General features: G+C 42.8%; 1 protein-coding gene across 3 annotated transcripts; it reads right to left on the bottom strand.

Annotated features, from left to right (window-relative positions):
- Window positions 1–1,713: 1,713 nt before the first annotated feature.
- On the bottom strand, window positions 1,714–12,884 carry dnajb5 (DnaJ heat shock protein family (Hsp40) member B5). 3 transcript variants are annotated; one of them, XM_080894087.1, is made up of 6 exons: window positions 12,476–12,884; window positions 11,300–11,417; window positions 9,838–10,101; window positions 8,453–9,114; window positions 4,226–4,274; window positions 3,585–3,704 (listed from the first exon to the last, which is right to left on the bottom strand). In XM_080894087.1, the coding sequence occupies exons 3-5, from the start codon at window positions 10,046–10,048 to the stop codon at window positions 4,233–4,235; spliced, it is 915 nt and encodes a 304-aa protein (XP_080750213.1). In that variant the 5' UTR covers window positions 10,049–10,101; window positions 11,300–11,417; window positions 12,476–12,884; the 3' UTR covers window positions 3,585–3,704; window positions 4,226–4,232. The 3 variants fall into 3 exon arrangements, with proteins under 3 accessions (XP_080750211.1, XP_080750212.1, XP_080750213.1); XM_080894085.1 differs by lacking the exon at window positions 4,226–4,274 and having other exon boundaries at window positions 1,714–3,704; XM_080894086.1 differs by lacking the exons at window positions 4,226–4,274; window positions 11,300–11,417; window positions 12,476–12,884 and adding an exon at window positions 10,752–10,884 and having other exon boundaries at window positions 1,714–3,704.
- Window positions 12,885–13,238: the final 354 nt, after the last annotated feature.

Below are 13,238 nucleotides of genomic sequence, written 5' to 3'. Positions count from 1 at the left end.
GAATTTTAGCACGCTGAGGTCAGTCTGTCTTCATATGTTTATCTGTAACTACGGCTGATGGAAAATGTCCAAATTCCACCATGCACACTGTTAAACATTCATGACCAGGGTCACAAGGCAGATTTATTTGTTTAGAGGTGCTGGTGGCTGCTCAATTTTTACTTCCATATTACTTTCAGAATTTGGAGTCTTATTCCAGTTTTGATCTTGCTAACCTTAAATGCCCAATCAAATCAATAATCTATCCATCTATCTACGTCTGAGAAGATGAATGCAGCAGGGAAGATGAAAAAATAGTTTTGATACAGAGATTTGTTTACATTCTTTTGACTATTTTCTCTAAAGAAATGTCGGATAATTTAGTCTTCAAACATGAAGTTAAACAAAACCATGACTGAAGATTACACGAACAAATCTTGATGGATCTTGTTAACCTTACAACTGTAATAAAAACTGTCAGATAAATGTATTACAGTGGCCTTCATGCGCAAAGCAAAAATACAAATACACAAAACCCAACAATTTTAACTTTGCAAGCAAGGTAAGGACAGGCAGGTGTCACGGTGGTAAAGTGGTTAACAAGACAGTTACTGGTTCATGTTGGATGGCTGGGGCCTTTCTGTGTGGAGCTTGCATGTTTTCCCTGTGCCTGCATGGTACTCCTGAGGGTCCGAATAACATTCGTCAAACTTAAGTAACGATTCTAAATTGGTCATACCCGTGAATGTCTTTCTATGCTGTCCACTCTTGCCTCTGTACGCAACCACAGAAGATTTCAGATCAAACAGAACTCGAACAGTGTGACTGAAGTGCAAATTTTTAGCTTTAACTCAAAGCATTTTACAAAAGTATTGCATTAACTTTTAAGAAATTACAGCCATTTATAGTCTCCCATTTTCCAATACTTAAAAATTATCGTCTGACACGCAGTTTCATGGCCAGGTGAGATCTGTTCCTTTGTTATTTAATGATAAATGGTGCAGATAGAAGATATGGAGTTGGAATGGACTCCAAGTGATGAACTTGCTTGAGGTACCACAGGAGACAAATATGGTGCTCAAAGACAGAATTGTGTGCATGGTTAAGAGAAACAACATCTAACAAAGTCAAGAACACTCTCTGGTAGGCCTATTCTTCAAACGTCTACATTTGATTATGAAAATAAATACAGAAGGTCTACAACACAGTGAAAACTACTCGTATTTGGTTTTTCAGTCTTATGGCATCCTCCTTCATTTCCATCAATATATCCTTGGATCTCATATTACGGTTTATCCTGGAATAATGAGAAAACAGGCCTCAGTTGGACATGAAACTGGTTGTCAGCCAATGGTCATAATTGTTAAGCAGTGAATGGAGGTGTTTTGTAAAACCCCTTTAATGAAATCAGAGAATCTGCACTTCAAACATCTTTATGCCTGGTTTAAACTCCACTGTGGTGGTGTAAAAGAGGCAAAATTAACAGGTTAAGGTATGTTTGTTGTTGCTGTTGTGCGCTGAGAAAGGTTTTAATCTTATATAATGTTGCATGTTGGTCTTTTCTCCTCCCCCCTCCTTGAGGTTTTCTTCTTTCCCACTGTTGCCAAGTGCTTGCTCATAGGAGTTCTGAGATTATCAGTTTTTCTTAGACTGTAAAGCACTTTGAGGTGAATGTTATTAGGAACTGGTACTTGTTCTCAAGCAGCAATAAATGAAAATGAAGCAAACTTCACACATTTGGTTTATTTGTTTTCATTTTGAAAAATTCATAGATATTGGCATATGCACAATAAGCAGTGTAAGTGAGTCTTTGATTAGCAGCAGCAGCACTTGTTAAGCCTGGTTGTTGCCACAGGACCATCACACAAGTCATTCAAGTCTCTCCCCAAAGAGAAAAAAACAACAACATATCTTATAGTTTTGTCTTTCACAATATAAAAGAGAATTTATCAAACACGAAGCATTCAAATATTTTCCTGTACACCTCATTTATTCGACCTACTAGGACTGTCAGCATAACCCACACATATTCTCACCACTGCTGCAAATTACAGCGAGGAAGAGCTCAAGGGCGTCCCCTGCAGCTGAGACAGAGAACAGTTTTTCTATTTGCACTACGTACAGTTTGTAACGTTTGATGTACAGCTGTTAGGGAACAGAGGCATTTATCACATCGGAAACTGAGGACTCCATGTAACCAAAAAAGTAGACAACAATGCGGTCTACTTTTTGGCATTGCTCACAGTAGCACCGAGACATGGCCTTCAAATGCCACAAGAGAAAGCAGAATATCCCACAACAAAGCTGGCTTTCCCACAGGAATCGGTCTAACGTCACGCTTGCATTCCTCTGGGAAATCCAGCAATTACTTGTATGGCACTTTACAAAGACGAATTGGCAAAAATCATCAGTCTTGTATCAAATCACTTCCTATAAATGATCCTTCTTACATACAGTACAGTAAGGTGAATTACTTTACATAGCTTGCTTACCGTTTTTTTTAAAATTACCAGGTCCTGGTGGTAACGCCTAACACAGCATAGGGCATCATGTGTTGTGTTCATGGCTATTTGTCTTTATTATAGTGTGACCTGTATGTGTGTTCACATATGTGGTGTGACACCGGGCTAAGGCACCTAAATGTCCCTCAGATATTGAGCCAGGCTATTCAGTTCACAGCTCAGAAGGGAAAGCACCGATATTATGTGCAGATATCTAAACTTACACTGCTGTTACAGTTACGTGATTGTCATTCCCAGATTCTTCCATTGCAGCTAAACTATGCTAATATTATTGGAGTAATGCAAGAGTTTTTAGAGCTCTGTGGCACTGCACGTCTAGGGATATTTTAGGGGAGACAGATCATACTAATGGCCTACAGATTTTCAAGCATAATTCTTTATTAGATTGAAAGCATGGGGGAGAAAAAAGAAGAAAAACTCTGGCATGTGCCAAAGGAAAGGCTATGCTAAAAACCACTGAAGCTGCTGGTACACTTAATGTAAACATTAAGCAATCCTTTTTTGACATGTTTGGAAAACAAAATCCTGTTCTTGTTATAAAATATTTCACGCTTTATCCTATCACAAAAAGACGAGGATCAGAGTCGGACGGCATATAAAACCACTGATAAATCCGTATAAAACAGTTAAGAAAAGAGGTTCCCTTAAAAACCAGAATCGTGCTGAGCCCATCCTCAGCACCGCTCTGCTGCTCAGGGTGCTTGTGTGTGTGTATTTGTGGGTCTGTGTGTGTCTGTGTGCGCGCGCGTTTGGGCTGAAAGACAAAATAAATATGAGTACTTTACATCCTGATACTGCCATTCTTCCTTTTGTGAAGTCCCTAAATTATCACAGCACATGTTCAAAGCTGTATTCATTCACAGGGACATGAGGGTAACTACAAACAAAGAAGGAGTAGATGAAGGAGTGTAGTTTTTTTCCTCAGGTTTAGTCTGGAGTTTGTGGTGGAGGAGTTAGAGATGTGTCTTTCTAGGACTGGGGGAGGTGTTGTCTGATAATTTCTCTGGACTGAGGGGGGATCCTGTCGGGAAAACGGACCGAAAACTCCACGATGAGGTCACCACGCTGTGAAGGGTTCTTTGGAAAAGGCAGGCCTTCGCCTCTGAGTCGTTTCACCGTCCCTGGCTTGATGATGTCGTGACAAGGGAGGGAGATAACGCGGTTTTCCAGCGTGGGAATGCTAACTGTGCAGCCACACAACGCCTGGAGAAGAGAGGAGATTGAAAGGGTTAATATCATTAATAGGAATAAAATGCCAAATCCATGAATATCTCGGTGATGTAATGTTTCGTTAAAGTCTGCAGTGTTCATATCTTCCCCCAGTACGCTATCGGGAGGCAGTATTTGTTGTGCTTTCGGTGTGGTGTGTGTAAAAGTATGTGAAGAAAAGAAATTGTACTGACAGCACTGCGGGGGTCGAAAGAGCAGTATTTGGAACAGGAACATTTAGGAAAACATGACTTGGCAGTGGGAAAGTTTTCTAGTCTTTGTTTGCAAGTGTGTGTGTGTGTGTGTGCATGTGTGTTAGGGAGTGTGTGTAAGTGTGTCAGCATTGCAGGGCCTCACATTGCACAGGGGACTAATTTTAGCAACGGTCTCATAGCTGGGACTAATGAAGTGAGGCAGGAATCGGCTGAGCTCGTAAATAGTTGGAGGGCCTGTCAGATCCCCACATGCACACAAACACACACATGCACAGACGCACACTCACTCACATGCCTCACCTCCTTATCACAGTGCCTGATGCATCCAGTCCGTGTAGAGAGCGCTAAACTAAACACAGAGACTTTCCGGTTATCACGACTTCACAGGCTTTCCAGTGAGCATCATTCACCAGATTTGCACTTAATGGAAAGAACTATTTAAATCCACAACAGTGTGAATGGACTTCCCTTTTCTTTTTTCTTTAAATATAACACTTGAAAAATACATCACTACAAATAAAACAGTAAATAAATACTATAAAAAGGTGTGGAAAAGAGAGAGAAAACCAGTGAGAATGACCAGCAGTAGAATTCACTGTGAGCTAAAGGGTTAGGTTAAATAATGAAGACGGGGAGACAGAAGCTTAATTTGGAGATTCCTCAAACTACTCTAAGACAAAGAAAGATATAGAAATTAAAATTAAACATTTTAAAGTTGTTAAAGGGTCGGCTCTCTTATGCCATTTGTTACTGGCTCCATTAACCTTTAGCCGAGGAGATAAAAAAATGTTACTGTTCATCAGGTATAGACCAATTTTAACAGCATGTTGCTATTGTTACTGTGCTACTTTTAAATGCATTTACAGCTAAGGCTGATGAAATACACTCACCAGCCACTTTATTAGATATGGCAGCAACTCAATGCATTTGCAGTTCAAACAGAGCATCAGAATGAGGAAGAAATGTGATTTAAATGACTCTGAACGTGACACGTGGTTGTTGCTGTCAGACAGGCTGGTCTGAATATTTCAGAAACTGCTGATCTACTGGGATTTTCCAACACAACCATCCCTAGTGTTTACAGGCCGTGTTCCAAAAAAGAGAAAATATCCAGTGAGTGTCAGTTTTCTGAGTGAAAATGTCTTGTCGAAGCCAGAGATCAGCAGAGAAGTGCTTTGATCTAATAAGAAGGAAAAAACAACTCAAATAACCACGCATTACAAATAAGGTATGCAAGAGAGCATCTCTGAATGCACAACGCGTTGTACCTTGAAGCAGATGGGCTACAGCAGCAGGAACACCACACTCATGTCAGCTAAGAACAAAAAACTAAAGCTACAATTTACAAGGGCTCACCAAAATTGAACAATAGAAGAATGGAAAAACATTCAGTCTGATAAATCTCTATTTATGGCACGATATTCACATGGTAGGGTCCAAATTTGGCATGAACAACATGAAAGCATGGATTCATCCTTCCTTTTATTAACCGTTCACGCTGCTGGTGTGGGAGATATTTTCCTGGCACACTTTGGGCTTGTACCCACTGAGCATCACTTAAACCACAGCCATCCCTTTATGACCACAGTATGCCCGTCTTCTGATGGCTGCTTCCAGCAGGATAACACACCATGTCACAAAGCTCAAATAATCTAATACAGGATTCTTAAACACTGTACTCAAATGGCTTTCTCAATCCAACATAGTGGCTCTGGGATGTTGTGGAACTGGATTTCATATCATGGATGTGCAGCTGACAAATCTGCAGTATCTGTCTGATGCTGTCATGTCAATATGGACTAAAATCTCCAGCACCTCTGTTTCCAGCAGACTTATAGCAAACCAAAAGCGTGTCCAATCCAGTACTACATACCTACCTAATAAAGCAGTGAGTGTGCATCTAGTACAGGTAACTATAGTGGTGCTAGATATAAAAAGGGAGATCACTTATATCACCTGGGTATCATAAAAGATCAAATCCCTGAAGGATTAAGATACTCAATAGCTAGAGATGTATAAATTCTATCCCCTTCTGGTGTAATTGTGATTTTTGCCCAGAATAATAGCTCCAAGATCCAATCCATGCGCTTAGACACTATTGTACTAATTGGAAGATTTTCAGGCTGTGCCTGTTTCTTTGAAAAGAAACTGGGGTGTAAATGTGGCCTGGAGAGCAGCTGCTTCACAGGACCAAGTTTTCCAGCCATGACATCATCATCATCCTTTAACCCATCACATACATTAGAGGGTGATTTCTTTGACTGCAGTGGAGAGCAGTGGCTCATCCTTCAGTTATGGACAGCTCCATTGACTAACACACGTCTCGCACACAGACAGGTTGCCATGACGCTCAACACACATTGCCAGCTGATCCGAGGGCCCACTGATTGCGTAAGCCTCAGCACAGACAAGGCTTTAGAAACTGACACAGACACACAGTCACTTTTTGCTATATTTGAAAGAACATTTTCTAGACTTGTATTACTGAGGGCCATATGCTAATGTTAACTTTCACTGTTAAAACCCAACAGTTTTGTTACATTTAGCTGTCAGAGCCAGCTTAAGGCGTGCTCATAGTCCGAAGTGTCCTTACAAGTGTGGGCCGCCTGTCACAGAGCCTGTCCTGAAATACTGGTTGCTAATGCTACACACAACAGATGCTGCAAAATGCAAATGCTGTCTTACTCCCATAGATTCAGCAGTTATTTGCCAGAGAGCTGCAAAAAAGCTGTCCGCGCTGCCTTCAGAGCCCAGCAGCTACAGTTGTCCTGGATGTGGATTTTACAGCAATGACAGGAGCTAGACAACTCAGAGGCTTCATTATTGCCATAGAGCCTACCTACAGATCCCAATATAGACTGGTTTCAGGGAAGCCAGTGTGTCATATTTGAGGTAAACTCTCAAATTGCTTCTGACTGTAACTGTGAAAAGACAGCGGGGCTGAATGTTACCTCTGCTAATGTCTCCCAGGAGTTTATAGCATAGCCAAACAAACTTGGAGACACTAAACTGAGCCGCTGATCAGGGCATGCTTCAGGCAGAAAGCAAAACTGAACAGCCAAATATCTGGAGACTCATACAGCAGCCAAAAATATGACTAAATAGAGATGCCTGCTTCAGAAAGGCGATTGCAAATATCAGCATGCCTCAGTCTCACCCCTTTTGGTTTTTACTTTGTAATGAGCACTTGCAGAGATTTTTGCTAATATAATCAATCATCTGATTCGTGAAGCTATATTCTCTACTGAAGAACTGGATAACATTTGCCACATTATGCGTGGTAGGTTTTCTAGCATGCGGCATGCATCTGGTGCTGTGATTTTACTGCAGTATTTAGCATCACATCTTCAAGAGAGCAGTGGAATATGAGCTCTTATTTGCTTTGGATACTGAATCATCTGACCCACTTCCCTAATATTCCCTAGATACCCCCCCGACACACACATCCCAGCCACAGTTCCCCTTCGCTTCCTCATATCAACTTTAGCTGCGTCAGAAATTAAGTCTCTTATCTGGCTGCTGTGGGAGCAGAGGGTTTTAGCTGTGGGAGTTCTGCAGTGCAAACCTAATCACTGTGCTGGTTTGATCAAGTACCATCCCCTGCTTAATGTGACTCAACAAACTCTAATGTGCTCTCGTCAACTTAGGCTTCATTGTCTTTCCGTGTGCAGACGCACTTATTTTCCAGCGCATTAACTGCACGGTGCGAGAGTCAGTGCTGCTTTTAGAGGAAACCTGCTAAAAAAACAAAACAAAAAAAAACAAAAAACACAGGCCCGAGTTGAGTAAAAACAACATCTCCCCTGACATCTCCAGCTATTTGAGAACACCTGCCATTAAGCAGATCACGCTGAGAGCAGGCCAGTGAGTGGCAACGCTATTAGAAACATTAAAGTTTGTCTAATATAGAGCCAGAGCAGAGCTGGTGCTGGACTCTCTGCCCTCTAATTAAATGTCCTGCCAGTCACAGTAATAACAGCCTGGATCATCACCAATGTCACACTGCAATCCGTCTTTAACGGAGTGTGTTGGCAAATATGCTTGAAGATGGAGAGTGTGTGCACACACACTTGCTTGTGTGCAGCTTTGTGCTTGTGTGTCTATTTATGTATTGATGCATATGTTTTCATACAGTGTGCAGAACAAGTGAGGATAATGGCTTTGTGCCAGTCGCACAAATACACCACATTCTGGCTTCCTCTATCACATTGCAGTGGCAGAGACTGATGCACACACTCTCCCACCTTGGTATGTTTGATATGACCACCCACCCAGCACTGTTAAATTACAGACACACCTCTCTGGGCTGAATGACATGAATAATTTGTATTTTTAGTTCAAACTTTGCACATCTTCATTAAAAATTAACCTGGGACTGCTCCACTGGGAATCAACATCAGAAGCTTGGCAGCATTATCTACAACTACATGTAGAACAGCAACAAAGAGAGTTCAACTGGTGACAGAGGGAAAATCAGAAGACAAGACAGATGAGAGAGGGAGGTTAAATCGAAGGAGACAGGCGCACCTCTTTTAGGCTGATCTTGCAGTTATAGATTATGTTGGAACCGTCTCTTTTGAAGTGGGCGTGCCCTTTGTCTTTAAGCACAAACGCTATGTCGGCGGGAATGTTCTCAGGGGTCTCGTCCCCTTCCTTTGGGAAAGTAATCTTGGTCCCCTCCTTCCAGCCTTTCTTGATGACAATGTTGAGGATCTTGTCCTCCGTCCTCATGCTCCGTCCGTCTGGGTTCAACCTGCGGCGCGTGATCTTCATGCGCTTGGTGCAGCCGTGGAAGATCTCTTCCAGCGAGACCTTCAGCTCGTGGACGACCGGAGGATCCTGCTGCTTTCGGTTGGTCCCGAGGCGCTCTGATGGTACGCCTCTCCTCCTGCGGCCTTCCCCTGGGAAGCCATTGTTCATCCCCCCCGGAAAGCCAAACTGCCTCCCAAAATGGGTAAAGGGATCATCCTCGTCCATTTCCGCGTCCTGCTCCGTGTCATTGCTGTGGTCGTTGTGGAAGGAAAAGCCGTTGGAGCGACTGTGACTGCGGTTGGAGCCGAAAAACATATCAAAGGGGTTGGAGCCACCGAAGAAGGAGGCAAAGGTGGCATGGGGATCTCCATGAAAAGTGTAGTGGTACGATGAACTTCCGGGAGGACCCGAAGAGCTGCTGCCTCCTGTTTTTAAGCCTGAGAGATTTAAAAAAAGAGAGTGAGAGAAAGAGAACAAGAACGTGAGACCTCACATGCACACACTCAAACACCCACCAGCCAAAATACACACAATAATATGAATTCAGATACCAGACGTAGGACCTAAACACAAAGTGTGGGTAACAGTAGAGAGAAGAGTGGTGCCCGCGTAGGTGGGAAAAATCCCACAGCATCACCGGTCTTCCAAAAGCACTGCTGTTGGAGAAACTCAGGTCACTCCATCCAACACACTCGCACAGAAACACACACTTACACGCACACGTTTTCAGCAGAGACACATGCACAGAACACCCACAAATGCAAACTACAGCAGTCGCTGCTATTCATATCTGAACCACGTAATAGTCTTATGCCATCTGTCTGTCATCTAGCACACCACACAGACACGCACACAGAGTTACATACACACTCTACGGGCAGCTGAGGTAGACTATAAGGTATTAGAGCTGGTAAGTGTTGTTGACACCGAAGACAACAACAGAAAATTAAACATGTGCCAGCACATAAACATGAAAACATGGAAGAGACGGCATTATTACTTCAGTGACTGAAACCCACCAAGCTGCGATATGAGATGGTTCCTGAGCTATTTCAATAACAACTTAATCCATCATAACCCCGGCTTAATAAGGCTTCACTAACAAAGCCTGCACTCTCTGACCCCTTGCACTCAAATGACCCAGAACACCCTCTCCTTACCTTCCTCTCCCAGCTGATCATAGACCACCCTCTTCTTGGGGTCACTCAGCACCTCATAGGCTTCTGCGATCTCCTTGAACTTCTCCTCTGCGCTAGGATCCTTGTTCTTGTCTGGGTGAAAGCGGAGCGCCATGCGCCGGTAGGCCTTCTTGATTTCCTCCTCGTTGGAGCCCTTGGGGATGCCCAAGGTCTTGTAGTAGTCCTTCCCCATGTTGGCACTCTCAGGAATGGGACCCCCTCTTCAGCTCAGGCTGTTGTCAGTCACTGGTGAGATACAAGACTACTTTAGAGTCTTAAGATGGATACTACGCTGAAGGAGAGGTTATATTTGAGTTGGCAAAGGTGCAGAGTGGACTGCATCCATTAGGGTTTTACTGTGAACACTATTTAATGATGCTGTAGCTGGAAATAGAAGGTGCTGCTTTCACTGCTGAAAAATCAAGAGTGCCGAGGAATCCCCCTTCATCTAATTCATCACAGGGCTTCTGGCGACCAGCTCAGCCTGTTAGGCAGGGTATAGATAATACTTTAATAATAATGGTGATGATTATCTGCCTCCATCCCAGTTTTGTTTAACCATCCGGGCATAAAAACCCAAATGGACAGGCAGAAGCGCTTCGCCGAAGCACTGCGGTGGACACAGCGGGAGCGCACACGGCAGGGGGAAAGCCTGGTTTCATCTGTAACACTAAAACACCCTGACTATCTGCTGCTACAGAAACCGTTCGCTATTACAGTAAAGCCCACTCCCACGGGGAAAAAAAACCCTTTAGCGTGACAATTTCAGCTTTATTTGTGCCACTGTAAAAACCAACAGCGGGTTTAATCTGATTCACATTCCGACAGAAAGGAAAAGCCTAAAAAATAAAAAACGAATAAATGGACAGTGAGAAGAAATACAAGCAAAATCCTACCAGGAAGCTTTGCAATTAATGAAGAATCAGAACAGCATGGCCCGGCTTCTCCCTGTCTCTCTGTCTTTCTTCCCTTCAGCCCCTGCTGTCTGCCTGCCTGCTGCTCTGATGCTGCTGGGTCCTTATAAATTGACGTCAGGACGCCGGGAGGATCACTGGCTCTGAAATAACCGGTGACCAAACACCGAGATCCCCCTGACGTTTCTCTGAAAAATCTCGGACAAATGTCCGTGAACCTTCGAGTCCACATCCACCATGGGTAATAATAATAATACTAATATATATTTTTTAAAAGCAGGGTACCGTTCTCTAAAAAATGGATTAAAGCATGGGTGCGCAAGGAATCTATGAAAAAGTTACTAAGTGATTGTAACTTCTTTGATACGGGGCTGTGTTCGGTTTTTAATAACTCCTTTCACTCTGGTGATGGTTGATAAACCTAACCCCGCTTCTCGTCCGCAGTCGTGTTCTTTTCTGGTCCACCCGACTTTGAAATTTGCGCAAATATAGAAAGCTTTTCCTTAAAAAGCGTCAAAACATTTCCTTACCGAGCCTGCTCCTCCTGCTGCTGCTGCCTTGTTTCCGATTCTGGTCCTGTGTCTGAAAATTGCAGCCGGGAGAGCAGACCCAACCCTCTGTCAGCCAGCAGCGCTCTTTGTTCAGGGTCTGCTCACATACACACAAACAGCACAGGCTGATTTCTATTTAGGATTAAGTTAAATTAGTGGCATTGGTTTAACTTTTTGATTTATGGGCAGTCGAAGCTGGCAGGTCTGGGACTTGGGTGGACATATTTGGACAGGCGTCGTCCTGATACCTTTCTTTAATTTTTTTTCTTTTTAAAGGAAAAAGAAAGCGGTGTGTGTTAATGCGTGTGATCCTGCAGTCGTGCCTGGATTTAATCGGTATAAACACTGACTGCTGAGTCATGTGATGACTCCCCTCTTCCCCACACACGCATTTTCATCTTCTATCTTTGTGAAAAGTTAACATCTATTCACAGTCACATCCTACTTTCTCAACACCAAACCTCAACTTTCACGCTTTCCCATCCCTCAAAAACCCATTACATCCTCAACCCAAATCTTATTTTTAATATTTTCACTTTTACACTTAACCTCACCCCCAACACAGATTACCTTTTTCCCTCCCAACCTTTAAGCCTTTCACCTATTATTATAAATCCAAGTTTAGCCATTTCCAAAATAATCCATCTGACCCCAAACCTTGACCCAGAGCTGCTTGGAGATTGTTGGAGAGTGAAAATGGCTCCATCAAGGTTGATGTTTGGTAGAGATTCAACACATACACAGCTTCTAAATAATGTCTTATTAGAATAAGTATATAAGTATATATAATAAGTATAATAAGTCTTAATTTGAACAAATCAGTAAGCAATAAGCATCCACATTTAGGCCTTCATCAGGTTACGTGCTTTACTAGTGAGGATTCCCAAACAAATAGTTAAACTTACCCAAACCTGTTGACAAATGGTCTTAAAGCTCAGAGTGACCCCTAGACTGTCCTTGTGTACAAGTGAACCTGATATTACAAGATTTCACATCTTGTAATATGTGAAATCTATTAATCTTCACATTAATATGAACTCAGATACCAGATGTAGGACCTAAAGACAAAGTGTGGGTAACAGTAGAGAAGAGTGGTGGCCACGTGCTTAAAATCCCCAGAGATACATTAAATAGATCTTGTTCAATAAAATTTACCTTATTTGGAGTTTTTTTTTCCGTCTTTCACTGCAGGGAGATTTCATTCCACACATCACATCTCAAAGGAGAAATATTCCTTTGTGCAGATCAGATCAAGGAGCAGCCTACCTAGCTTTAAAAAAAAAAAAAGTAGAAGAAAATTGCATGTAATGTGGAGGTCTGAGTCATTATTGATGACTTTTAGCATTAAGTGCACAGGAAAGTACACCCAGCAGGGTGAAATGCTTCTTGTCGAATTGAGACGGGGAGAGATAATGAGAGAGAAATAAAGGCTCATTTAGGTTTGAGTCATCACTCCCCACTGGACTGGCGAGGAGGTGCGAGAAAAGTGGGCGTCTCAATGGAGGAGTCTGTCTGACACACGCTTAACATTCAAAATAAAGCAAGCACGAAGAGAACTGGCGTATAGCTGTGCAGGGCACTGGGGAGACATTCCTGTGCGTCTCGATAGATGTGTGTGTTTTGGCAGTGGGGAGGGACTTTGAGCCATTGCAGCTGTCCCACAAGAACAACTGGTTAGTGGTGGAGTGCTATTCGTGCTTGGGAATGTGACTGCCACTGAAACATGTTGAAGCTGACTGCAATGCAACATCCGGTTAGGTGAAGATCTGCATCTGTCTGTATCAAATCACTGAACTGGTTACACAATCGACTATTCTTATTCATTACAGGCAGGAGGTCTTGCATAACTGGTGAGCTTTCAGAGAACAGAGTCACATTTCTGCTGCCGTGCACCATGTGTGTGTTTGTTTGCAAACTA

This window comes from Rhamphochromis sp. 'chilingali', assembly GCF_963969265.1.
Source record: "Rhamphochromis sp. 'chilingali' genome assembly, chromosome: 10".
NCBI lineage: Eukaryota > Metazoa > Chordata > Actinopteri > Cichliformes > Cichlidae > Rhamphochromis > Rhamphochromis sp. 'chilingali'.
This window is presented reverse-complemented; position numbering and strand designations above follow the sequence as displayed.